Below are 26,113 nucleotides of genomic sequence, written 5' to 3'. Positions count from 1 at the left end.
TTATGGGATTGGAAATGGTAACACATAAGGTAGCATTTTTTCGATAGGGCAGAGGGACTCGATAGACTCTGCTATAGCATTTTTTGACAAGGCAAAACACCGGTAGCAACAATGGAGCCTATGAAAAGGAGTCATGAATAGGCAATACAGTCTTTATAAAGGGTCACAAGTCAGAAAGATTGGGAATTGCTGTTTTAGAGTAACTTATAGTGTGCAGTAAAGTGTTCCTGTTTTCAAAATGCTCTGTTTCCTTTCTCTCCACTCCAGGCGGAATGTGTTGTCCTTCCACGCAAAGGCAGCAGTGGGCTACCACATTCACCTGTGCAGCAAGATGCCTTTAATCTTTGGGGATGAAGAAACCATCATGTCACACCTTACTAAGGTGACAAGGGCCTTTGATATTATTTGACAGTCCATTGACACTGAGAGAAATTTCACAACACATAAGTTGAGAGGTCTTTTTAGTTTGTTTGCTGAATAAGGAATGTTAAATTAAAATAAAAATTATTTATCTGTGGATGCAACTTTACAACTGAGGGGTCCACCACAGCTGAAGTACAGTACAGTAAAGTTAACAATACATGACATTTTTTCTTTTTCTTATGTCTAAATACACACAACAGCCCATACCATCCAGTCTAACATTTTCTGTCATCTGCTGCTACAAGATAGTTACACCTTAACATGTAACTTTCTGCATATTGCCTTTAATTTCCTTTTCAGTCTTCCAGTCACTTCCTCACTTCTAAAAAGCTGAAATTAGTCACAATACACAAAAATAAAAAGGCCCTGAGAGAGGCATATAGTGAGTGAGAAATACAGTGGTGACTAAACAAATGAAGTAGAAAGCACTCAGAGCATCAGCAACTCTGCCAAGGCTGCACAAGCCTTTCATGCTTTTGAGGAAAAAAAGGTTGATATTTTTCATCTGGATATGTGTTGGAAAAAAGGAATCTTGGAACAATAGTGACAATACAAAGTGCAGACCTTGGTCGGACATAGAGACGGACTGAATGAAATTGCCTTGAAAAATTTTTTGAATAGAATTCATTCCAGCTTCAATTTATAAAATTACAGCATGTTAGTAAGATGATGCCTCTGCTTTCTTACTTTTTAGCCTGATGTTTGTGTTGCTATATGTATAATATTTTCAAATTTTCATGTGAGAAATGGGTACAATGGTAGTCTCATGCATGTGAGAAAAACAAAGATTTTTATAGCAGATTTCCTGTAACAATCCTGATGTGTTCATTGAAATTCACCAAAATATATTGGTATTGTGGGAGTTCTGCTTGTCTTTTATTTAACTTGCATTCCATTTAATTTGATAAACAACATTGTAATGCTTCCCCACTGCTTACCTATTTTAAACAGGAAAGTGCTCGTTTCACTGAGCAGGCCATGTCCATCTTGAGAGCCCTCTCCAGATTGGTGTCTTCCTTTAGTGATGAGCAGGACCAGCCAGCAGCCAGAAGAACCCTAGAAGAGGCTCACTGCCCCCAAAACATCAACACCACCCTGGGAAAACAACACCAGGTAGCTTGTTTCTCTATGGTCCTATGGTGGGACACAGTTTTGATGTACATACAGTGAATATTTCACTCTACTTTATACTGTACTTTAGTAATTTATTAACAGTTAAAACATCTAGATGCAGTCTTTGGTTCAGATTGACTAAATCACATTTACTATTACATCTGTGACCATATAGCATGTAACTGAGTTGATAATAAATAATAATTCATACTTACACTACTTATGTATTCCTTACTAACCGTTTCACTTAGCCAACAAATTACATTTAACATTTTTCACTCAACAATTGAGGTCTTTTAAGAGAATGCATATTAAGTATTTTATGACCAATGCCACTCGGGCCTGCGCTTTGCAGTCATTTTACAATGAAAAAAAACACTTGTTTTTCAGCAGCCATGAACGATAACGGCTCTACCTGGCCAGAGGGTCCGCATTATTTGCGGAAACTGCAAAACTGTGATGTAGACTGATGCAAGCTAACATGCAATAAACTAAAGCTTATTGTTTTAATGGGAAAGTTTGGGATTTCTGAATGGGGCTGAATGAGGTACTCATCCCTCGCAAGTGTATTAAATGCAGTAGATGGCAGAGAAGGAGAAAGTTGTACCGGCAGAGAAACTAAGCAAAGTACTGCTGTGGACAGGGTCACCAGCATAACGTATTTAAGCCACCTAAAAGCAAAACCCACCAAAAAAATCTATATAAGTTCGAGAGTACGGTATTTTTTCATATTTTCAGCTCTTTCCATTGCTGGCAGACCATTTCCTTTCTCAACTGTAGATTTTCCGTATTCCTACACATAAGCACAACCTGGATGTGCACTATATAACGCTGCCCGATATATCTCTGCTTCTCCAAACTGGGTAAAAGCTGACTGCCATCTATTGCAGCTTTATACAGCCTTATACAGCACCACTTCAAAAATCCCGAACTATGTCTTTAGGGTTGTCTGTTTAAGTGTTATAAGGCTGCTTCTTGTACTTTTTGGAATAGTAAAATAAAATGTTTTTATTTAGGTACCATATTGCCCCAATTGTTAAATTAACCCAATATGTCTGCAGAGCCAGAGCTTCATTATTATCAGTGTTAGTAGATTTTGATTGCTGGAAAGTGGCAAAAGTGGGAAAAGAAGGATAATACACTGTACTAACCTTTGTGGTTATTGAATGATGGAGTCTACAGGGGGGTTAGTCTTGAATGCTCATGAATTATGTCTCATATACACTGTGACCTCTCATTTTCACATATTTATGAGGGTGTAAATTACAAAAATCGAAATATCTTGAAAAATAAGCACCTTCATATACTCAGCGCTCAAACACAGACATACATACAGCACAAAATTGCTAACATCTCTCCTCTTTCTCTTGTGTGCATGTGTGCTGTATGTCTGGGTGTGTGTGTATAGGTGTTTAACCTTGCTGTTTACCACATGCTGTATCACGCTCTGGGCAGGAAGCTGACTGCAGATGAGCGGTTTGGTGTACTGGCCCTAACAGCTGACCCTTCACTCTTGGCCACTAATGCCGAAGAACACTCCCCTATATGTACACATATATGTATGTGTCATTTGTGTGTTTGTAAATGTTGTGTTTTCCATTTACATATGTTTGTGATTATACACCTAAAACAGGTAAAATTGTAGTGTATAATACACTACATCATCATTTCCCCTACAGTGTATAAAATTGCTAAAATTAGTGGATTTAAACACTTTATTACGCCAACGATACTCTACTCAAATGATGTCTGACATGCAAGGAAAGAACACGACTCAAATCATATAAGAGTTAACTTATTTATAGTGATTGAATTCAAAATAAATTCCTCTTCAATCATTATACCATATTTAACAGTTTTCATAGTTCGGGAATCAGTATTAACTTGCAATGTTCTGCTGTTACTCTCTTAAGTGGATGCAGAGTTGAAGCCTCCAGAAACGTGGAGAGACAGGGAGCCAACAGACAGGGAGGTCAAGGCTGTCACCATTCTGCAGGGTGAATTCAAAAGGCACTCAGAACGAAAGATCTTTAATGCCTCAAAACCAGGTAAACACACACAATATAATAAATATATATATATATTGATAAAATTCAAGTTATCATGGTCAGGTTAAAATGTCGTGTTTCATTTGAATAGTTGCTAATGCTTACTTCTGATTACACAGTCTTAAATTCTGTTTTCTTCTTCAGTGCTCTATGTTTGAAAGACAAACACATCTGCAGCAACTTGGAAGGCTAAGGGACCAAATTTGACATGGGGGGGGGACAACACAATTAGCTTATTATTTAGTGTCCAAAAACATCTTCTGCATCTTATATTCACTGTTTGAGTTTGCCCGATGGCATGTATTGAGCCTCTGAGCACAAATATGTATTGATGATACTGCCACTCTTACTAATACACCCTGACAGATGAGGGGTGGCCACAGAGGGGATATAAATACATAGAGGAAACGCACACACACCTGCGCACAACATTCTGCATCAACAAACAAACCTCTCAATAGTGACAGCAAGTGAAAAATGGGAAAGAAAAGACATGGAAACACTGGACAGTTTGTAGGAAAGAATGAGAGATTATATAGAGAGACCGAGCTCAGCAGCTTTTCTTTTGTACTTTTTTTTGTTCTTGCACTGTTTCAGTGCTAATTCGGCTCTTATGCAGGTTGCAGGCAATATTCCCTAAATTTCAGTTATTTTTAATATTTCTCCAGAGGTGGTGGTAATTATCTTACCACGAAGGTGCATCACTTATTTGAAAGAAAACACAGGAGGTGACACATTGCCCAGACATTGTCTATTTATGCCGGGACCTGAAGCCAACCGTCTTCTCTGGGCGCCACACATGACACTGTCATCCTCTGAATAACTTGCGAAAATGGGAGTATGCACTGCCTCATTAATGCAGCATTTGCATAAAACAGTGCTGTATAATGCCATAGATGGGATTTTGCCCATTATTTTATGGCTTGAAAATGTGTTTCAAGCATACCAAACACCCAAAATATCCACATAATTATGGAACCCATCTGCCAGCAACGCTAAAAAATATTGCTGGTAGTTATATGCCATTAGCATGAGTACACAAACACACACACACACACACACGCAGGCTGAAAAGCTTGACTTTTATAATATAGACCTGTCATGGTTAAGTTCTCTCAAATTATTCATTAACAAGTCAAAGCACAAAGTGCAGCTTTCAGAGTGGCACTTAAAGTAATAGCAAAACACCAATCATATTTTAAAAACACTGCCTGTCTAACTACACGAAAAGCCGTTCATTTAAAGAAAAGTAAGAACTGGCCTTTGCCTATTTTAAATGGCCAAATTCTCCAGCACATCTCTTTATACCACTACCTCAAACAACTTGCTTCTCACCCCACTCTACCACTCTCTTTTTCTCCTTGTGCTCCTTCTTCTCTTTCTGTCTGTCTAGTGCCTCTCGTAGGTTATAAAGATGATAGGAGGTCTTCATCTCTCAATAGCCAGCTTTGGCCCACTATAATGGCTATATGAATTTGGACAAGTGACCATTTGAAAAGGGAGAACTGAACACTAGGGAGGGAACGGGGGTTAGGAGGATGAGAGGACACCTATGCCACATGTTAGACGTGAAAACATCTATCACGCAGCTCTCTTTAAAGTCATTTCTCTCACTTACATGCAGAAACACACACCTGCTGACACACACACATGCTCATGAACACATAGTATTACATCTTTAAGCAAAGGTTCTGGGACCTCATTTATAAATGGTGTGTTATTATTGGCTTAAAGCCTTTCTGAATAAACAAACACCGTTTGATTGATTTTCCCAGAATCATTTGCAGCGCACACAAAAAGATCCAGATGTAGGATAATAAACAAAACTAAAAGAACCCCTCAAATATCAGTTTAATCAGGAATCATATTAATTCATAGGGTACTTGCATGCAGTGCAATTTATTCTCATGAATAAGGTGAACAGGAGGACAAATTACATTTAAATTGATGCCGTTTTCAATGTATCAGTCGAGCAAATACGAGTGCATAGTTTTATATCACATTGTTATCACATGTTCGTTGCCATTTTGAGCTAAATGCTGTACGCCAGCGTGTGGTTGTGATGCACAACAAAAACAAAAACAAAAACACAATATGGAAAATATAGCACTATTTATTAAGTAATTCTTTCAGTGTACTGCTTATGTCACATAAAACAAGTCATAGTCTCATCGGCAGCCTCGTTAAGTGAACAGTGTTTGTGTAGCCTAAATAAATGTTTAAACACTACTGGAATGCATTTGGTTTACTCTCTTTTCAAACAGGGGAATCCAAATTAGTACCTGGGTCATCCCGTCTTCCATGTGTGTCCCTCTCCAACCAGCAACGTCACTACTCAGCTCGGTTATAAGGGGGTGGAGCTCCGGTGCCCCCTTTCCTCTGGTGCACAAGTGTTGCATGAAAGTGCATTTTTTTACCCACCAAACAACATGCTTTAGCTTCACCAAAAGGAACGTCAGTGTCACACTGAGTTAAATTTTGTTTTGTAGCTTTTCTGCCAGAATTAGCCGTCCTTTTCTTCATGCAGTCAGTACGTATTAATATTAATGAGGGGCATTTCACTGGCCATTTATAGTCAACTATGGGCGTTTGAAGGGTCGGACATGGAGCTCCCTCACATGCGCCACATTTCAAGTTGATTGTGATTTATAAAGGAAACTTGCTTACAGATATACATACGCACGGTTTTATAAGTCTGAATATTTTTTGGCATACACCATTTTTGGCTTTTGGTCTTATGTACACTTTTAGTGAGGATTCTACATACAGTTTTATAAATGAGACCCCTGGTCTGTCAGTGTGGTGACCTGTGTGGTGAGATGAGTGTGAAAGTGAATGTCAAGGTGTGAATAATCTCCTCCTTTCACCTCTCATTGAATGGGGCACAAAATGCATTCTGCTATTTCTGTTTCCTACCCTGAACTAGGTCAGCTATAGCCATTTTTTCATGTGTTTGACAGCAACATGGATTGTCTTTCATCTTTAATGGTGGCTCCTTTTCTGTGTATGTGTTTGTATGTATTCATGTCATTCAGGCACGAAGGAGAACCTCAGTGCATCTAAGATCCTTTTAGACATGTGGCCGAAGGTTGACGCAGATGCAGAAAAACATGCTGCCCTCTTGCTATGGTAAATTAAGTATTAAAATGCATGATCACAATGATAATAAATAATGTTCACACAATGTTTGAATTAGACAGAACACCTCACACATCATTAACCTGGCTGATATTTGTTCACACACTTCATTATCAGAGAGAATATGAGGGGCTCCTACTACAGTGCTATATATTGTATGGCATGCGTTTAGCCTCTCTGTTGCACCGCATGGCCAGAATCTGCTCCCCCTCCTGATTGTGGCGGCCTGTGGTGGCCAGGCAGGGAGCATTTTCCACATTGTGTTCCATCTTTTCCCAGTGGTACCATCTGCTGTTTATCCTCTCCCCGTTCCAATCGGCTAGCAGCGTCTGCCGAATGACCCGCTGCCTGGGGAAGTATGTGTGTGCGTGAGTGCTGAGAGCTCGGTCGGTGTGTGTACGGAGGGTGGGGTTAGGGGTTTTGTGAGCCTCTGAGCGTGTGTTTTTCTTAACTGACAGAAACATCCACTTCAGTCAAAGATCACACTGAGACGTGAAGTGCATCTACTTTCCTCCAGTGATTTTATTCATTATCCACTACATCAGAAATATTATTAAAAAAGTTTGAGTAAATTTTTTGCTGGTAATAGATTTAGTGACAGCCTTCTTACTATTCACGTGGTTTTAATACTTTGTTTAAAATTGACGTTTGTATATGTGCTCTGCCCCTCTGTGTTTTTTGCACAGGTATATCATTGACCACTCTGAGAGTACAGCAGAGCTCTACCCCTGTCAGCAAGATGAGTGGACTAGAATAACGTTCGCTGACTACTCTGTCCCTCTTCAAGACACAGCCGATTCCTGGGTTTTGGTCTTTAGGTTAGAGAACACTGTAGCTTGAAGGTTAGGATTGTCAGCAAAAGAGAATTCCCAACCTGGTTTGGAAAATGTGTGTGAATCCAGGTGTAAAATTACTGATGTCTCCTTCTCACCAAATGTCATACTGTCTGAACTCTCATTCCTGCCAGTAAAGCTAATATAAATGTAAGATGGCATTTCAGAATTTCAACAATAAACAGCGGAAAACTACTTGACAATTTAGTCAGACCTTTTATAACTTGGTTTTACTTGTGTTGTTTGTTAAGAGAGGTATTCCTGGTTCCTAAGGAGATGCTGCTGGTACCAAAGGTCTACTGCCCAATCCCTAATTGTCTGCTGCACATTGTAAATAATGACACAGGAAAGGAGCTGGACATGGTCTTCAACAAAGCAGCACCCAGTGTCTATCAACCTAACAAGGTCTGTCATTGCACTTCAAATGTTCACATACTTGACATATTTTATGTGCTTCCTGCCTGACTTAATCGAAAACTAGGTACAAACTTGACTGTTTGGCGACCAGCTGTGGCTACCTGGTGTAATAATTTCTAGTATTATACATGAAACAAATCCTAAAAGAAAACAGTAAATCAGCATTTCTCCTTGTTGTGCTTAACCTATTTCCATCTGTCTTTCACACTCTTTATTGAGTGTGAAAGACAGACAGATTTTATTGTTAAATCTCTCTGTATCTCTTGTTCCAGCTTGGGTATACCTTTGTAGCAGAGGCTGTCGCACCTGAATCACCCCCTGTTGGTGCCAAGTGGAAGATGCGCTTGATCAGCTCAAGTGAAGTCCTTCCAAAACTGTCCCATGAGACTCCACTCAACACCTTCTCAGTGAAGGAGTTCCGGAATTATTATATTCCCAATGAGAAAAACCTCATATGTCGGTAAGAGAATTATAGGGCATAGATTTGATTGAAAAGTTAAGTAGAATAATCATCATAGGTTTTATACTGGTCAACTGAAATTAATTGTTGCTGAGGATGTATCATACAAATAATTTGATCCAGTAACTAACGTATTCTTACTTGCAGTACAGTATATGCATGTTTGATAATTAGAAACAAGGTGTGACAATATTCAAAGAGCACATACATTACTAAACCTTATAAGGTTTAGTAATGTATGTGCTCTTAACATAAGACAACATGAGGGGTACTCTGAGAGGCTAATGGTACCCACAATCATTTGAAACTTTTTTTCCACAGTTACAATGTGCAGGTGACGGCAGACGTCCTAGGAACAATTCAGTTTCAGACTTCCAAGCCAGATGTGTTGATCCGTCTGTCCATTCTGGACCATGAGAAGGAGGTGGCTGGCAACACCGGGAAGGGCCATGTTGTAATTCCTGTGTTCTTCTTCCTGGCCAACAAAGGTAAGCAGTCATTAGGTTTAGTAATTTTGTCAGACAGCCTTTTATCTGTGTGTTAGATTTCAAAAACACAGGACAACGTATCAATACTCGTTCTTGTGTGTGAGAAAGTTACATTTTCAATATCTGTTTTCATCTGTGATTTCCTTACCATCATAATTTAACCCCAACATATGGAAGCTATGTAACTGTGTCACAGCCATTTCCCTTACAGTGGTGATTGAGTGGACATGCTGTATGAGAAAAAGAGTTGAGGGTATGCAGAAAATATTATAAGCAGGATTCAGCCCACAACATTACACATTAAAGGCAGCAGGAACCTCCTTATTTGTGACCATTTTCTGTCTTGTTTTTTGTTTTTCAACATTCTAAGCAGTTCTCCCATGGACAGTGCTCTGTGGCTAGCCATCCCCAAAGAGATTAATAGCACCAACACTTTACTCTAAGCTAATGCATACACTGTTAAATCCTTTGGCTCTTTGTAAGCACACATACCTGTACACATATAAATGAGACTTCAATTCCCTCAGGAAAGTGCTGTTAGTAAAGGTTCTTACAACATGTTCATCAGCAGTCCATACTGAAACCCTAGAACCATCCTAGAATCCATGAACAGTCTGTCTTTCAGCCTGGTGCAGAGCATGCTATTCAGACTCAGGTTAGAATTAAGTATATGTAGTACATATATTCAGGCCAGGTGCTAGATAAAAAGAGTGATGAAAGGCAGTTCTTTATATCTACAAGATAACTACTATGATATACAAGATGCAAAGTGACCTTTTTTTAAGCATTGATTTGACATGCTTTAGGTTAAAACATATCCAATAAACTCTTAAACAGGTGCAGTAATTCAGTTTGCAGAAATTCCTTTTTGAAACACAAAATCTTATTTGTCTTGCACACTTGTTTTTTCTGCTGCTTAAAACTACACTAATGTATTTTGTGTTAATAACCCTCCCCAAACACCAAATAGCTTGACATTGGATTTAGCATTAAGAGTTGTGTAACTTGTCACTAGTGAGCTGGGATTAATGTTTGGGCAAAGGGACTTTGAGGATAGTATTTTCGAAGTGAATGGCAGTATGTATGCGGTGGATTACTTGATTTTACCACCCCTTGGATAGAGGGTTAAAGCGGTTGATTTACTCTGTTTTTGGAATAGTCCTACACCAATGTATTTATCCCGTTGGTAGAATTGAATGTTAAATATACAGGGTCTCGGTCACAAGGAATAGTTTCTTGTGGCTCAAAAGGATTTGAAAGAAGCCCTCTAAAAAGCCAAGTTCGCGTCAGAGAGTGTCATTAATTAGTTCTACTTGTAGCAAAGAAATAGTACCTATAAAAAAATCTGTGGCTTATCCAGAGTAACAGGAACCTTGTTTCTGGAAAGAGATATTATTATTATTATTATTATTATTATTATTATTATTATTATTATTATTATTATTATTATTATTATTATCGTCTTTTAGCATTTTACCCTACTTATTTGATAGATAGTAGCTATAGGGACAGGAAATACAGGGAGAGAGAGGAGTATGACATGCAACAAAGTCAAACCAGGGATGATGCTGTTAAATGGTCGGGGTCTTCATCTACCAAATGTCCCATTGAAATTGTCAAATGTTCTTGTTCAACACACTGAGCAGCATCAAAAAAATCTAATTGTATTGGAGAGTAATACAGAAATTACCTGCGTACCTAAAATACCTGGGCAAATAAGCCAAAACTATCTGCATAGGTAAATACAAGTAATGGTTAGTGAGGAAATATTTTTTGTTAGTATTACTTTAATTTTGAGAGAACTGACCCTTTAAGTAACATTGAACTGGCTTTTTGCTATGCTAACACAATCGACAGTAAAATACAGGCAGACAGTAGAGGCACTACACACAAGAGCTCTCCAAAACCTGCCTCTCAAATGCTTTAGTCTGCTTTTCAGTCGATGCTTCCATCAGTTACAAAAAGACAGATTGCTGACCACTCTTGTCTTTTCTCAGATATAGTTTAATATATCCCTTTGTGTTACAGCACCCAGTTGCACTGATGAGAAGAACCAGAGCCAGAAGGGATCCCCCACCCAGGACAAGGGAATCAAGGTGGTATACACTTCCCAGCTAAGAGATAGGCAGGATGGCACAGCTGGGAAATCAGACTCCTTGTCTGACCAGTCTCAGCCTCCCACAGAGACTATGGTATCACTGAAAACTGCCTGCATGGTTATCTGCTGTTGCTCAAAACACTGTACCGATCTCACTTGCACACGCACACAAGCGTGCATCTCAGTTTCCCTCTCTGTCTTTTTCACCCACTTGCTTACTGCCTGTGTTGATATCAATTTTTCACTGCCAGATACACATAACGCCTCACTTGCAGGCATGCACACGCACAGACACATGAACTTACACACACCCACACACACATTCATGCGCAGACGGAATTTGCAAGAGAGTGGCAGAAACCGGAGGGGTGGTTTGTTGTTACCGTCTGACTTAACCGTGCTTGTCAGAGAGTAGTGATTTGTGCATGATTTATGAGTCACTCGATTGTCTGAAGACCCGCTATCTAACAGTCTTGTTATCAGAGTTTGATGATTGCCAAAGTATGTAGTACGTACTGTGTGTGTACCATCACACACTCACATACACATTTTACACACCACATACCAATTGTACAGTATAAACAAGTCCATAAAAGAACCAGTAATTTAAATGTTCCCTCAGTAACTGCTTACACCTCATAAATAAATACAGTTAATTTGACATTTACAGTGGTAGATTGAGGCTTTTAACAACAAAAGCTTATCTTTTTGCAATAGACCTATCAAGATGTTTATTTAGGTCACAGCCTGCACATTTTACTAATACTTTTTAATACCAAGTCTCTTCAACAAATTAACCCAACAATGTGGTAACATCAATAGCAATCCAACGAAGGTTAAAAATCAAGGGCAACTGGACTTGGTCAACCAAGTCCAGTTGCCCTTGATTTTTAACCTTCGTTGGATAACTATGACCTGGATGACTGAGAATCTTCATAGACATCAATAGCAATGAGACAGATCATGTCAGATCCCACAGATCAGAGCGGCAGCGGGCCAAAATAAACAGCTCTTAATTAGGACTTAGACCACCGATCAACACTTGGAACAAAGGGTTAGTGATTAGAGAGCTGTTTTGCACCACAGGGACACACACCAGACATATTGATGCTCGGTACCGATGGATGGGAAGGCTCCTATAGTGTAATCTTTTGAGGAAGTGAACACACTTGTAAACGCATGAAAAAACAAACTCTGGCTTTCATTTTATCTATAGAGATCTACGGTGGTGGTGCAGGAATTCATAACAACACATCACTTTCTGCAAAACGCATTTATTAGGTTCTGTTACAACTACAATCATTAATATCAGACAAAATAAAACAAATTTTCTGTTTTTGTAGAATGCGCCTCACTCTATTAGTTTGAGTCTCACCTTGGGATTTTGTTGAAACTCTGTCTTTTCTGTTCCGTGTGATGGATGTGGGAGTTACCACCCTTGATATAATCTTGGCTTACACACCCTCTGCCTCCTCTCTCCTTTTGTGCCAAGCATGTGCTTCTGTCAAAGAGGGCAGAGAACAGCAAAAACGAAATGTGCAGTTCTTTAAGATCTCTGTGTGTCTCTCTGAATCATCAGCACTAGTTCAGTTCACAGCTGTATGTTCACACAATACAAAATAGCATGCACCTTATGTTGGCTCTGCATTTATGGTGTTGTATTATGCGGTATATGTCTCTTTTTTGTAATGCATGCATCTGTCTGTCACGTCGTGAGTAATTTGATGTGATGTGATGTGGGTGTTGTACACTGACTTTGCCTTGTCTGTGTTTCACAGGGTCATAAGTATGTGGTGCAGGCAGAGGTGCTTTATAAGAGCTGGGATTTGGATGAGTCTCAGCTGGCTTTTGTCCATATTCTTAGAGACTTGAAGAAGAACGAAATGAGAGGTACAAACTTAAGTCATAAAAGCCACATCAAACTGTAAGATAAATTCAGTCTCTCAAGAAAAAAACAGAAAAGAAAGTCACTGATTATATTTCGCTCCCTTTAAAAACATTAAATAGTCTAAAGTCTAAATGTGCACAGTTCAGATATCCCTATAATGGGTAATGAAGCATTTTCATTTATATTATTGCATTCAGACATTTTTAGAATGGATTTTCTGATATGGCCGTCATCTTTGGGTTATTTTGCACAGCTTATTTTTGTGTTCAGTGTGAAATGTGGCAGATACTCAGCAGGCAGTGTCAGAGGCCAAGGCAGGCGTTGTTTGTTCTTTGCTTCCGCTAGCCAGGGGCCTGTTAATCACAAGCCTAATGAAAGCCAAATGAATACAGCTGCTTTTGCAGATCAGAGTGTGATTTCTTGTGCCCACTGGTCACTGGCTGAGGCAATAATCCTGTCCTCTGCCACCAACTCTGCTTCTCTGCCTTTAATCATGCTGCACAAATTGGATCGATTGAAAGATCAGGGCTTTGAAATTTGCAGAAGCTTTCGTAAAAATTTGGAGGGGAAGGATTAATTGTGGCACGGGTGGATGTTGATCTCAAAGAGGTGCTGCATGAGTGACAATTTGCATGATTGACTGAAGAGAAAGGCCAGCTCGCTATCACTGAATTCTCATTCTCTTCCCTCTGTTGCTTCTGACAATGGCTCCAGTATTCACCCATTCAGTTTGCATGGCATAAAGTCTGAGGATGATATGTGCGTCTTTCTGTGAGAGACTTTCCAAAATCAGATCAGATGTATCTTGACTACAGAGGAAGACAAACCCCTCTTCATGTAATTATTACGGTAATGGTCATGTGTGAGATGAACAAGTAAGGATTTGTTCCTGCTTAGATATGGTGTGTGTTCATCTGATCTTATGCATGTGTTCTCTGCTCACGTGATATGTTATGGTTTTGGTATGCTCGTGGGTTTGTCCATGTGTGTATGTGTATGCCAATGTCCACGCAAACCTCCTGTGGTTTTCCAATAAGCTTGTGAAAGTGGGTCAATAGGAAGTCAAATGAAGTTGGCTCTTGCCCCCTGGTGCCCTGGGAAATATCTCAGCAGGAAAGTGAATTAATTTCACCCAGTTAAACTCTGTCTCAGTGGTGAGGCTGTGCCCTTGATCATGCTCCCTACATGCTACATGGCAACACACGCACTACATGCCATGCCAAGCTTTGAAACCTCTTTAACAAGCTGTTTAACAAGCTGCAGTCAAAATACTGTTGTGCATGTTAAATGCATGCACATTTACGCATCTCTGCTTCACTGTTAAAGCAGTCCACTGTCAGCAGTAGCTGTACATGTATTTCTGGCAAGATTTTTCATCCCCTTGCCAGCCTCCTTGACGTTTTCTTTGCTGTGCTATTAAAAACACATTTTTAGTATCTAAACAATTTCTGCAAAGATTGATACATTGTATTTAAGCTTGGCCGACTGAAAATCAGTTCTCAATGCATGTATCCGTCTGAAATTACAACAACGCAGACTGATATTTAGGTCCAATTTGAACATTGAATTTCTATATAACTTGATAAGAGTAACTCAATAGGCATTCACCAAAGCTGTTCAGGCAGAGTGGCAGGGTGTCAGCTAAATGATGGATTATTATGCCTCTCTATATCAGAGAAGTGAGACTCATAGTTAAAGCTCCATGTAAGCCGGGGTTTGTGTTCATTTCAGCTATACAGTGCAACAGTGCCATCTAGCACACGTGCGACCACACAACACATGCAGTGTTTGCCCACTTTGTCACACTCCCACTCCAGATGAGCTTTAATTGTGTTGAGCAGGATGTGAACGGCAGGGCTTAGCTGTGAAGATGAATGTACACCAATGGATATGGTACGTGTTGAAAAAGGAAGTGTTTTAGCCTTTCCAAGGCATAATTATATTTATTAAAACATGTCAAATGTTTGGGAAAAAAATTTTCTTTTTACAAAAATGTAAGGTATGTCTGCACAATCCTAAATACCACACTCAGGTATTCAGTTTCTATATTCAGTAGTTACTCACTTTAATGTTAAAATGCTTGTAAAAGTAAAATTTTGTCAACTTCAGAATACTAAGGCATGCTGAACAATGTAAATGTTTTAAATCCCTTTATGATGTAAAATATTTAATGATAATAGTCAAGCTTTTACATAATTAACACCATGTTGCAGCTGACGTTGTAGGTGGTGTTGAAGTTGAAATGAAGCTATCTAATCTCTGTTTGCAAAATGTAGTATACAGGCCTGAGGACTTGAAGCTTTCATCCACTGACACGCTGATCCACGGTGGACACAAATCGGACACACCCAAAGCCAACCGCAAAGGCGAAGGTGACAAGGAAAAAGGGAAGCCAGCTGCCGTCTCCAAATCTGGCTCCAGGCAGGAAACGGTAACAACAACAACAACAGAACACCACAACCCTGTCAACAATATTATGTTTATATATTTCATACTCAAAGATGAGTTGTTGGAGCTTTTCATCATATGTGCCAAATTGCATTTCCCAAGAAGAACTGTTTGTGTTTCATTAGATTTTATATCATTAGACATTCTTATTCGATGACATTACAATACCATATGCTACATACTTTGTTTTAGCAAGGTCAAATCAACTGCTTTTGTAATCTTTACATAAGTTTATATTCATTGTATACCTTCCACAGTATCATATGTTAAGAAAATATAAAAATTTGTAAAAAATAATTAGAAAAGGTAGTTATACTAACCTTTTTGAGAGGAGGTTGTGGAGGCACTTCAGTGGAATACACACTTTACTCCTCTTAACAGATTCCCATCCAAACTGCATCTAAATGAGATTGTTGTTGAACTCCTGACATTTCTAATATCATATTTTTAGTTTGTTTTATCAGGCAGGTCAGCATTTGCATATTTGTTTGAGTCTGCTATCATCCGAATCTGAAATGCTAACAAAGAGAGACTGGCATCGACCAAACCCTACAACTGCCAGGATTACCTGCGTGTATTTACGCTGAATAAGAGACACTTCTCTTATCACACACTATAATCTCATGGGCTATAATTCTCTGTATAATAGACTTGGTTTAGTAGTCAGAAACAAATCTCTGATGCACATAATAATAATAATAATAACAAATGCATTTTATTCTCTTTATTTTATTTTATTCTCTACTGCACTACACGTCAAACCCTAAAGAAACTGACATTTGAAAGTCAGATTTTCACAGTGCTAGTCCTCTTCAATACATTTTCATTTTAAACATAAATATATCTGAATAAATGAACAAAACTTGATCTTTTATTTACAATGACGACAAGATGGTGGAACCAGAGTCACAATCCTCGGCGGCCGGCAGGCTGGCTGTGCACTAGCCTGTCTGAGCTGTTCATTGAAGAGACATACTCATACTGTTGTTGTGGTACGTTGACCTACTTCTGGGATGTTTGTGTGCTTGAGCATATGCATTACTTTTTTCGTGTGTGCGTGCTTTGCGCGTGCATATGTTTGTGTAGAGCCTTGACTTGACAAAGCCGAACTGGACGCTGCGTGTCGTCAGTGACAAGAACAAAACAGGGAGCATCGAGGTGACGAGGGACACAGAGAGAATGGACCAGATTAAAGCCATTAAAAAAGCCTGGGAAATGGCAGAACCTGGTCGCTTTGCTAAGGTAACCCAAAAGCTGTGTTTGTACTCATGGTTTAATGTAATTACTTTTCAGCAGAAATCTTTTTTAATGAAGTGTCTCCAATATATTGTCTATCTCTTGTGGCGATATGAAAGGTATGATTACGAAAATGTGTTTTAATTTTTAACTTTACTAAGTTCATTTTGACAGGATGTTTTGCTGTCTTTTTAGGCTTTACAGTCTCGTCTCAAATTTCATGAACAAATCCAACATCAAGCAAGTGATGAAACTACTACAGATGATGGAGAAAGCAAAGAGCCCGGTACCGTACTCTAGATACACACACACACACACACTCAATCGTATACATACAGTATGTATGTATGGGCACTCTCTGTTTCCATTACTTGTCACATACAGTATGGTAATGATGCCTTTACTGATTGTTTCTTAACAGCTGCTCCCAGATCTACTCAAAAGCTGACTGAAACCTCATGCTCCTATCCTCCCATGGACTACTCATCCTTCATCAGGTGCTTTGCCGCTCTCAAACTCATTCTGTTTTGCCTTTTTTGACTCTTTGTCCATTCACTACTCACTTTGTTGTTGGGACAGACAGTAAGATGAGGGCAGCCATCACACAGCCATAATGTGTTCACATAGTTATACAGTTACATAACTGTACATTGAAGAATGATCAGTTTCAGTCTGTTTAAACACTGTGGTTAGTTGTGTGTACCTCTCTGTAACTGACATTGGTTCAGCCTGTTCCAACAGACACACACATTCATATCTGTGCTTAGAGGGCAGAGATGGAGAATAATACACAAACCACCAAGACAGAGTCATCATCTCAGTGTAGTTTTCTAACAGGCTATTTCTTTTTTCCCACTGTTGAAGTCATAGTGTATGCGGTCCAGTTGCCTAATGTAGGATCACTCTGCTCCTCCAGCTTTGTGAGCCTGAATTAAGCCTCTGCTGCAAGGGCTGATTGCACTAGGGGGTTGTTTATGTGTGGATGTCTGTGGACATAACCAGCATCCTCATTCTCAGCAGATTGGTTCAAACAGTATCTGCAGGACAGATAGCGAGAGATTTCTTGTGGTTATGACATTTGCTCCCATTGGTGCTGTGAACTGCAGTGTTACAAGACTGGACACTTTGGCTGGCCAGAAAGGGTAATGAATGGACTTCCAGAGCACAGGGATGTAAACTGTATAATGTAGAGATATTAAGGAGAGGCTAAGTGGTAAAAAAATCATGTGTATGTTGCCTTAAAACTTAGCGATTCTTTGTTATTATTTTGGTTTCAGTCCTCTGTGTGTCTGCTTCGTGGCTGACTTGACCCATTTTAAAACAAAATGACTGGCTTCAAATTAGTAGTACCAGTGCTTTAACTTCAGCGTCATGTTTTTGTAAAGAATTGGAGAGGTGTACTTAACATTGGCAATAGAAAGACCATGCATGTCAATTATTAATATGTTGATATCAATACACAGTTAGTGTCACAAGCACCTCAGTTTCCTGCCTCTGTGTGTCAACTTTTAGCTTTTGCCAGTGTCAGTGTTCTGGAGGGAAGAGTCACCCTCCACGGTTCCCATCAGAGTCTCCCATTACTCTCCCTCAGACCATCTCTCTCTCTGTCCGTCGTTCTTAGTGATAAATGAGATGATATTTGGGTCTGTTAATTAGAGAGCTATTTCAGGACCCCAATGAGCTCGTCGCTCCAATGAGATGTGCCCCCTCTCCCATCACCTCTCCATCCTGTCCTGCTGTGTGTGTGTGTGTGTATGTGTGTGTGTGTGCGTGCATGTGTGCATGCACCCACACATGTGTCCGCGCCCAGCTGCTAATGGCCTCTGACACTGTGGCCTGCAATCCGAGAGAGAGATCCTGCGGAGGAGTCTATTAGGGGACTCTGATTAGTCTGCAATACACCTCTTTCTCACAAAGAAGCACCACAAGGCAACATCATAGATTCACACTCATGCATGCCATCTTTATAGCATTTGCACACGCTGTTACACGCAGTGAAAGAGGTTGAACAGGGCAATGTTCATTAACCAAATGAACTTCATCATCACCTCAAGTGGCCTCCCCTCCTCATTAAGGTCAGCTTATAGGGAATAGGCAGCCATATTTAGCACTCTCTTTAAATTCCTCCCTCTGCGTTGTGCCTCAGAGGGTTATTCCCAGTCAGTTCTCGTCCTCATACAAACATACACATGTTGACTGGCTAATGGCCTCACACATTCACTCTATGTATGTCTCTCTTCTTTCCACACACACAAATGAATGTCATTTAACTACAATCAATTCTTTACAGAGAAATACCCAAATCCAGTGGCTACAACCAAAGCCTCACTCTCTGGGACATGAGATAAGACATTGGACTGCGTGTCCATCGTTTCCTCTGCCTACCTCTGCATTTATCAGCCACATTTCCATTTTTATTTGTCTCTCCTGTGTCACCATTGTCAGTTGTCCCATCTCAGAAAATAGTCTGGAAGATTTGGTAGAATTTGATAACATTTGCTATACTGAGTATCCAGTATTAATATCTGATCTTCAAAATTCTCCCTTCAGTATTTATCTTGAGTCTTTTACAAAACAGGATGTACCCTTTATGCCATTGGTCGGTAATAGGCGGTCCACAGGCCAAAGCTGGCCCACCAGCAATAATATCTGGTCCGTGGCCAGATTACTTTGATAGCTGCTTTTAACAGATCTCAGTCATGACAGCAAACTGACATAATCACCTCTTCCAAGTGATTGTGCCTACAAAATAAAAGCACGAGAAAATCTTTGCAGTAGTACTTTATGTTGTCTTTAATTGAGAGCTTTTACTTTGAAAAGTTCCGAAGAAAATTCAAGAAAGTATCTGGCTTGCTTGACACACCTCTGAAAAAGCCGTCAGAAAATGTGAGATCGGATTCCTCTGAATGAGAAATGCAGGAATTTTCTCTGCCTGGAGATACTGGGAAAATGAAAATAAGCGTCCATCTGCCGAGATGCATACACTCCTGCACGTTTTTGGCTTTTGTGTACAGCTCATGAATGGTGGCATATACATATATATATATATATATATATATATATATACATATATATGTGTATATGTATATAGTAAAATAAAATATCCAGCATTTCTGGTTAGAGACCATATTGAAACAACATTAAACATATACACATTGTATCAAGTCCTTGTGTACGTCTTTAGACGCCAGAAGGATTTTCCAGCGCTGATGGACCCACAGATAGAGGCAATCCAGCAGAGGGAGCGCTTAGAAAAGATCCAGACGTACCGGTTGGTCCGAGGCAACGTGCTGGAGCACCAGAAACAGCAGGAGCTCGACCGGAGGGAACTAATGAGACAACAGCTGGAGATGTATGAGAACATGCAGGTCAGTCTAGACAGAGAAAAAACTCTGTGCTGTCTAAAAGTGAAGATGTAGACAGTAGTAATAATCAGCGTTGACTATCAAAGTGAAAGAGAGTGAGAAAGATTTGTTGTCAGCTTCCTTTCCCTCTGGTTAGACATCATTCTCTAACTTCTATCTCTTTGCCTCTCTGTCTTGTCTCCAGGCAGCCTTGTGGCAACGCTGTAAGAAATTCCACAACGCTTGCGAGGCATTTAGTAGCCGTCAGATGGCGGCCATGAAAAAGGAACAAGAAGAGAAACCGGCGCTGGAGGAGGCCCAGCAGGCACTTCTAGAAAAAACAACCCCCACCCCTGCTGCCGCCCAGCAGCCCAACAAACGTGCCAAGACTGCTGGCAAGAAGAAATGATGGCCATTGGCACTAACTTCCCATCTCAATTTCCTCAGCAGACACCTCCCAACAAGTCTGAACACTGAATAATCTTGGTCTGATCACAATATTGTAGCCTGCACTTGATTATATAATACCTAACCAAAAGATTGTTGTTGCTCTTGATTTAGAGCCACGAGAGCTGGTGTCTCTTGCTTTTATCTCTGAAAATATGAAACTAAGGACTCTAAAAAGTTATTTTGGTAATGTTTGTAATGTTTTTTTTTTTAACCAAAGATGTTCATACTTTCACAACATTTATACTGTATTCTGTGCCATATTAAATCACATTCTTATAACACAATTATATATCCACTGTATACACTGTTCACCTACAATAGCAGTCTTAGTAGTTTCTGTTAATTTTCCATCGGAAAATATCAAATATAATACATTTTTAAATGACAAAATGGCCGTTACTGACCATGTGCAGACATGTAAAACCATTTTCTCTTTCATTGCACTGAGAATGTCAGGCCATCTCACTTGCCATGTATGGCTCTGACTTTTCGATGCCCAGTATGCCTGATTATATTCTGCAAATCTTTTGTTTTATAGAAGGTCACTGTATTGACTGTATTACTCAAGGCATGCTGAATACAGCTAACCTCCCATGATCTGAGTGGTACTGATTGATTGATTGATATGTTCTTGCTGATGGAAGTCCACAAGAGTACAAGACCAAGACAAGTGTTGTATATGGAAAATGCAACATAGGGAGGTTGCAGATCTTTTCAGTAACACGGTGACTATCTATTCCTTTAATACCCAAGCTTGATGTGAATATATTTCAAAACAGATGGTTAGTTTACTAATATGCATGAAACTGTTGATCAATCTGGTGTTTCTGTGTTTCAGATGAATTTTATATTTTATCTTAGCTTAGCATTTGGAGTGCATCTTATTGGTCTTCATCCTAGAGTCATCTGATCAGCTGAGGAATGGGAAGCTAAATTGGAAATGAAAGGGAAGAGGGTGCCATCTAGTGGCTGTGGGCATTCATAAATTTTCATTACCGGGCCTGCACTATGCTGTTTTCATGGGTGACAATAATGAATAGTTCAATTTTGTGCGGCTGCATGATGGAAATTATCATTACACAATGTGTGCATGTGTTAGCGGGTGTGGATGTGCATGTGTGTACAAGATAGCAGGATGAGAAGAATTAGTTGTGCCTACTTGCATGTGTGTGTATGAGCAAAGTCATCCTGCAGTAATCCGCTCCTGCTAAAGCTTTTGTACACTGCGGCTGACAATTCATTTATTAAAAGTATTGTTTGTTGGACATTATTTCCTTTCATTGATGATATTGGACTTACTTTAGGAACAAACACCATATTGTATGAATCAGATCTTAGTTGAACTCGTACACAGATGCTGTAGACACAACCAAACTTGAACAGTAATTTATGCGTGTGAACACCAGCACATAATGTTTAATATAAATGCATCCACCAACAGTAGTAGCTCTCCCCTCTGCACACATACTTATAACACAATGTCTGCATGTGTACATTGCGCACAGTGTTTTTTCTGCTCATAAAAATGTGCTGCTGTGTGTATTTTGCACTGTTCAGTCTGTCAGGCCTCATCTAGCCAACCACTATTTCTACTCTTGTAACCGCATGACAGAACTAATCCTGAAAGCCTTGTTCCTGGCACAGAACATTCCCTCTTGTCTCTGCTCTGTTCCCTCTCGCCCAATTCATTCCTCCCCTTCTAAAACATAAGCTGTTATTTGCTGTTTTCCGTACACCTAAACCCTCCTCCTCCTCCTTCGTGCATGAGGTATAGTGGTTGGGTGTGAGTATATGTGTGTCGCACCATTCTGTTGTTAGACAAAGAGATCACCCGACGCTGTAATCATCAGTGACGTGTGTGTATTAACAGAGAGGCTGTTTGTTAATTGGCAGCTGTTGGCTGGTGGTTTGATGTAAATGTGTTGTGAGCGACAGAAGAACTCTGGTGTAACCTTGAAAAAGGGTACAGTCGACCACTGCGTGCGTGTGTGTGTGTGTGTGTGTGATTGTATGTGTGCATTTGACTTCCCACAAGTAATAAGATAATATTTGATTCTTAAATGGACCCACATAGAGGGATGATGAAATTAATTGAAACAAGATACAGACTGCCAGAGTGGTGTGGAGACTGCTGTGGCTCTTTAATTCATTTTCCATTTTGGAGGTAATAATTCAACAATACCTTAATCAATTTCTTTGCTGCTACTTTTGAGAATGACAAAGGGGCATTCTATCTTTCAGGAATTGTGGGTCTCTTTATAGCAGTACAGTTTATACCTGCTGTGTGTGTGAGCTATGGTGCTGTCCTTTCCCACCTTCCTCAGATCTCATGTGGCTCATTACCAGGGGTCTCGGGTCTCTCATCAAGCTTTTAATGTCTCCTACGTGAACTTAGCTGCATATCAGTTAGTCGTTAACGTTAAAATGTCTTATCTATTGTTGTGCAGCAGTTCAGGCCTTAATATCTTGTGGTGTGCAATCAAGGCAGGAGTAGAATGCCATATACAAGCAGACTAAATTACTCTTTTATTTCATCCAAATGTGAGATTAGATTCATCCATGACAAGACCCATTGCAAAACTTGATAAAGCTGTATGTGAAAAGCATGATTTATCGACTATACACAAAGTGTATTAATTAATCTTTACTCTTCAGTCACTCTCTTGGATAACTTTGTAGCATGAGCTTCAGATACAAGATACAAGGCAATTTTTACACAAGTCTTTTTAAAGAAATTGTATAGATGAGAAGGTGGATACTACTCTCAAGTCCAGATGCTAAATATGAAGCTAAAACCAGTAGACAGCTATTTTAGCTTAGCATAATGAGTGGAAGCAAGGGCTAAAAGCTAGCCAGACTCCAGTAGACTCCTGGAGCTGGTGTGCTGGCTCTGGGACCCTCTCATCCTCTCTGTATGTTATCTTTGCAGCAGCGACAGCTTGCTAACCCACAACTTAGCTAACGTTAGTTACATTACTTGCTGTGTCTATATCATGGTATTTGTCATGGTATTGGATTTCCCCAGAATCGCTTACTCCACCTTCAAACAAATGTGAAAATTTTTTCTTAGTTAGTTGGTAGGTGGATTTTAATTTCTGTGGACACAGCCAGGCTAGCTCTTGCCCCAGTTTGCAGTCTTTATGCTAAGCTAAGCTAATCGTCTCCTGGCGGTAGCTACATATTTAACAAGCAGATATGAAAGTGGTATCGATCTTCGCATCTAACTCTTGTGACAGCCTCAGTGTTAGCCTTACCTTGTTCTTTTTACCTTTGTTGGCTGTGGCCGTTCCCTTTTAATCCAGGAAGTTGATGGGTGGAGCTCTGGTCAAGAGATACAGCACATCTGAGCAGGCTGGGCTCAGGAGGCTAAGTTGGACCTACAGGATCCTCTCACTCTCTTCTGCTGGCCTGCAGACCGATCAGTTTGTTCTTTGTCTTTGTCAAACGTACTCACCACTTGCACAAACAGACACTGTACTCATACAAATATAGTGACAGACACACTATTTTTAACTTAGTTTACTTAATTAAAACATTTAGTATTATTTACAGACTGTGTGGTTTTCCTCTCTTGTCACTTACTGTCGAGCCAGGTTGTGACACTCGGCAAAAAATCAAATAAGTGTATTTCCCAGAATGTTCAACCTTTCTTTTTAATGTGCCTCTCTGATTATGCACCACTCAATGTTTTTCTTCCATAACAAATTGTAGACTTATTTTGCATTCAATCTGTGATGTCTGCAAAGAATATGCAGCGCCCTTCAGGTCTTCAACAGCCTTATGCTCAGTAAACTACTTCTGCCTTTTTATTCACCTTTATGTCTTGCACAGAAACATGCATCCCCCCACACGTCAGTAAGCACACACACACACACACACACACACACACACACACACAAACACATACACATACATACACACACAAACATACATTCCAGCTGGCTTGGGGTGGATACAGGGTCCTTTGACTTATTGGCTCGATATGCTGCAGCATTGTGCCATTGTTGTTACGCTCTCCCTCTGGGACTGTATGTCTTTAGAGGTTCTGTCCTTAGAGCCTGCTCTGCTGATAAAAGACAGAAGAGCAAGACTTCGAAAGAGAGAAGCCTGTGCTGCCGTGGCTCAGCTCAGAAGACAAGGGTCAAAAAGCCAAGCCTTTACTGTATGTTGACAGTGACAACGCTCAAGGGGAAAGGGTGAGGGCTCACAGATTGATGCCCAGGCTTTACTGCAGTAATCCAAAACCCCTTTAATACACACATGCGCGTGCAGACACACACACACGGACACGCACACACACACACACAAACCCCCCAGACTGGCAGACACAGAAATGCTGACCTGGTTGCAGCCTCATTCTTGTAACCCAGCTATTTCTCTCCCCTGCCTCACCTTGCTTTGGCTTCTCTCTCTCTTCAGTCTTCTTTGGCCCGCTCTCAAGTTACGCCACCCCTCTCTTCAGCCAACAAAGCACAGCTCTGCAGACATGGGCGGAGGGGCAAAAAATAAAATAATGAGTCGGGCAAAGCTCACAAAAAAACTGCTACACTTCAGACTTCTAAAAGCAGAGTGAATAAAGCACTGAACACAAGGTCATCATCACCATAGAAAAACAGTACCTGTCATCAGATTTAGGTGACAAGTGACCCATAGCATGAGAAACCCTGTGTAAGAATGTGTTCTGTTGTAACTTAAACAGATAAGCTTTTTAATTGTATCTTCCTTATTTCCCCAAGGCCCTCACTTATCAGCATCTACAAGATCCTCCCTGGACTACCAGTTACTACTTTGTAAAGATTAGTGCATCCCTATTTGAAGGTCAAACTGAGTCAATATTTAAGCAGGGCTGAGGAACCGCATGTCGGGGCGGATCTGTGGTCCAGCTCTGTGTACACTTAAAGATTTGACACTGACAGCAGAGATAGGCAAGTTGCTATTCAAAGCGTAGGCCTGTGTTGACAGCTGTCCCTCACTCAGTACATCGCTACATCATTTGTACAGTGGCGGGATCAAGGGACTGTGTGTATTGTTTGGGAACATTGTGTGTGTGTGTGTGTGTGTGTGTGTGTGTCTATACATACTGATAGTTGTTTTTGCATCTGAGGTGCCTTCTGGGACATTTTAGACTAACATTGCTTGACAGTTATACTAAGTACTACTGATATTAGGGAACCTCTCTTAGTGGCTGCTGTTGAGTGTTTTCTAAGTTGCACATGTTTGTAGTTACTTAGGAGAAGTCATTGCAGTTGTCGGGGGACAGCTGATGTAACTTCCTGTTGTGCCACAGCCTGTCCAAAGTGTTTATTTCAAAACATCTTCAAATAGTGCTTTAGAATGCCCCAGTTGTGGTTCTTTGCCCGTTTGTACCTGTATGCATAGATAAAGTGATTTATTCCACCCCTGTATGGTGTTAAGGGACATTTTTGTTTAGTACAGCACTAATCATGCATCATTTGATGTCACCGCTTCAAAGCTCTGCCTCAGCTGATATGTGGATGAAGGGTAATCTAATAGATAGATGGCTGGATGGGAGGATACAAACAATTTCCTTAAATAGCATCACAGCGACTGTTTGAATCACAACCTAATTGCCTCGTGTTGGAGATGATTGCATTAATTCAGTGATACAGACTCAGTTCACACAGCAGAGCCGGGAGATGTCAGGTTGCCAATAAAACAGGAGTCTAAGTTTCATCCCACTTTATTGGATTGTACAGTAGCCTTTGCCA

At 40.1% G+C, this 26,113-nt stretch overlaps 1 protein-coding gene and 1 long non-coding RNA gene across 4 annotated transcripts in view; one reads left to right on the top strand and one right to left on the bottom strand.

Annotated features, from left to right (window-relative positions):
• Positions 1-21,649, top strand: part of adgb (androglobin) — a 46,081-nt gene extending 24,432 nt beyond the window's left edge. For all 3 annotated transcript variants that reach the window (XM_046060569.1, XM_046060568.1, XM_046060570.1), the window contains exons 19-35: positions 268-382; positions 1,375-1,536; positions 2,945-3,095; positions 3,450-3,584; positions 6,620-6,713; positions 7,409-7,540; positions 7,807-7,960; positions 8,245-8,432; positions 8,754-8,920; positions 10,949-11,016; positions 12,797-12,908; positions 15,183-15,337; positions 16,441-16,596; positions 16,786-16,876; positions 17,012-17,087; positions 19,775-19,958; positions 20,140-21,649. In XM_046060569.1, coding sequence (XP_045916525.1) covers positions 268-382; positions 1,375-1,536; positions 2,945-3,095; positions 3,450-3,584; positions 6,620-6,713; positions 7,409-7,540; positions 7,807-7,960; positions 8,245-8,432; positions 8,754-8,920; positions 10,949-11,016; positions 12,797-12,908; positions 15,183-15,337; positions 16,441-16,596; positions 16,786-16,876; positions 17,012-17,087; positions 19,775-19,958; positions 20,140-20,343 — 2,344 coding nt within the window. In that variant the 3' untranslated portion in view covers positions 20,344-21,649. The remainder of the gene's footprint in view (positions 1-267; positions 383-1,374; positions 1,537-2,944; positions 3,096-3,449; positions 3,585-6,619; positions 6,714-7,408; positions 7,541-7,806; positions 7,961-8,244; positions 8,433-8,753; positions 8,921-10,948; positions 11,017-12,796; positions 12,909-15,182; positions 15,338-16,440; positions 16,597-16,785; positions 16,877-17,011; positions 17,088-19,774; positions 19,959-20,139) is intronic.
• On the bottom strand, positions 7,221-25,013 carry LOC123977681. Its single transcript, XR_006826739.1, has 3 exons — positions 24,777-25,013; positions 23,639-23,792; positions 7,221-8,907 (listed from the first exon to the last, which is right to left on the bottom strand). It is a non-coding gene; the product is annotated as an uncharacterized LOC123977681 (long non-coding RNA).
• Positions 25,014-26,113: the final 1,100 nt, after the last annotated feature.

Source organism: Micropterus dolomieu, linkage group LG10 (assembly GCF_021292245.1).
Source record: "Micropterus dolomieu isolate WLL.071019.BEF.003 ecotype Adirondacks linkage group LG10, ASM2129224v1, whole genome shotgun sequence".
Lineage (NCBI taxonomy): Eukaryota > Metazoa > Chordata > Actinopteri > Centrarchiformes > Centrarchidae > Micropterus > Micropterus dolomieu.
This window is presented reverse-complemented; position numbering and strand designations above follow the sequence as displayed.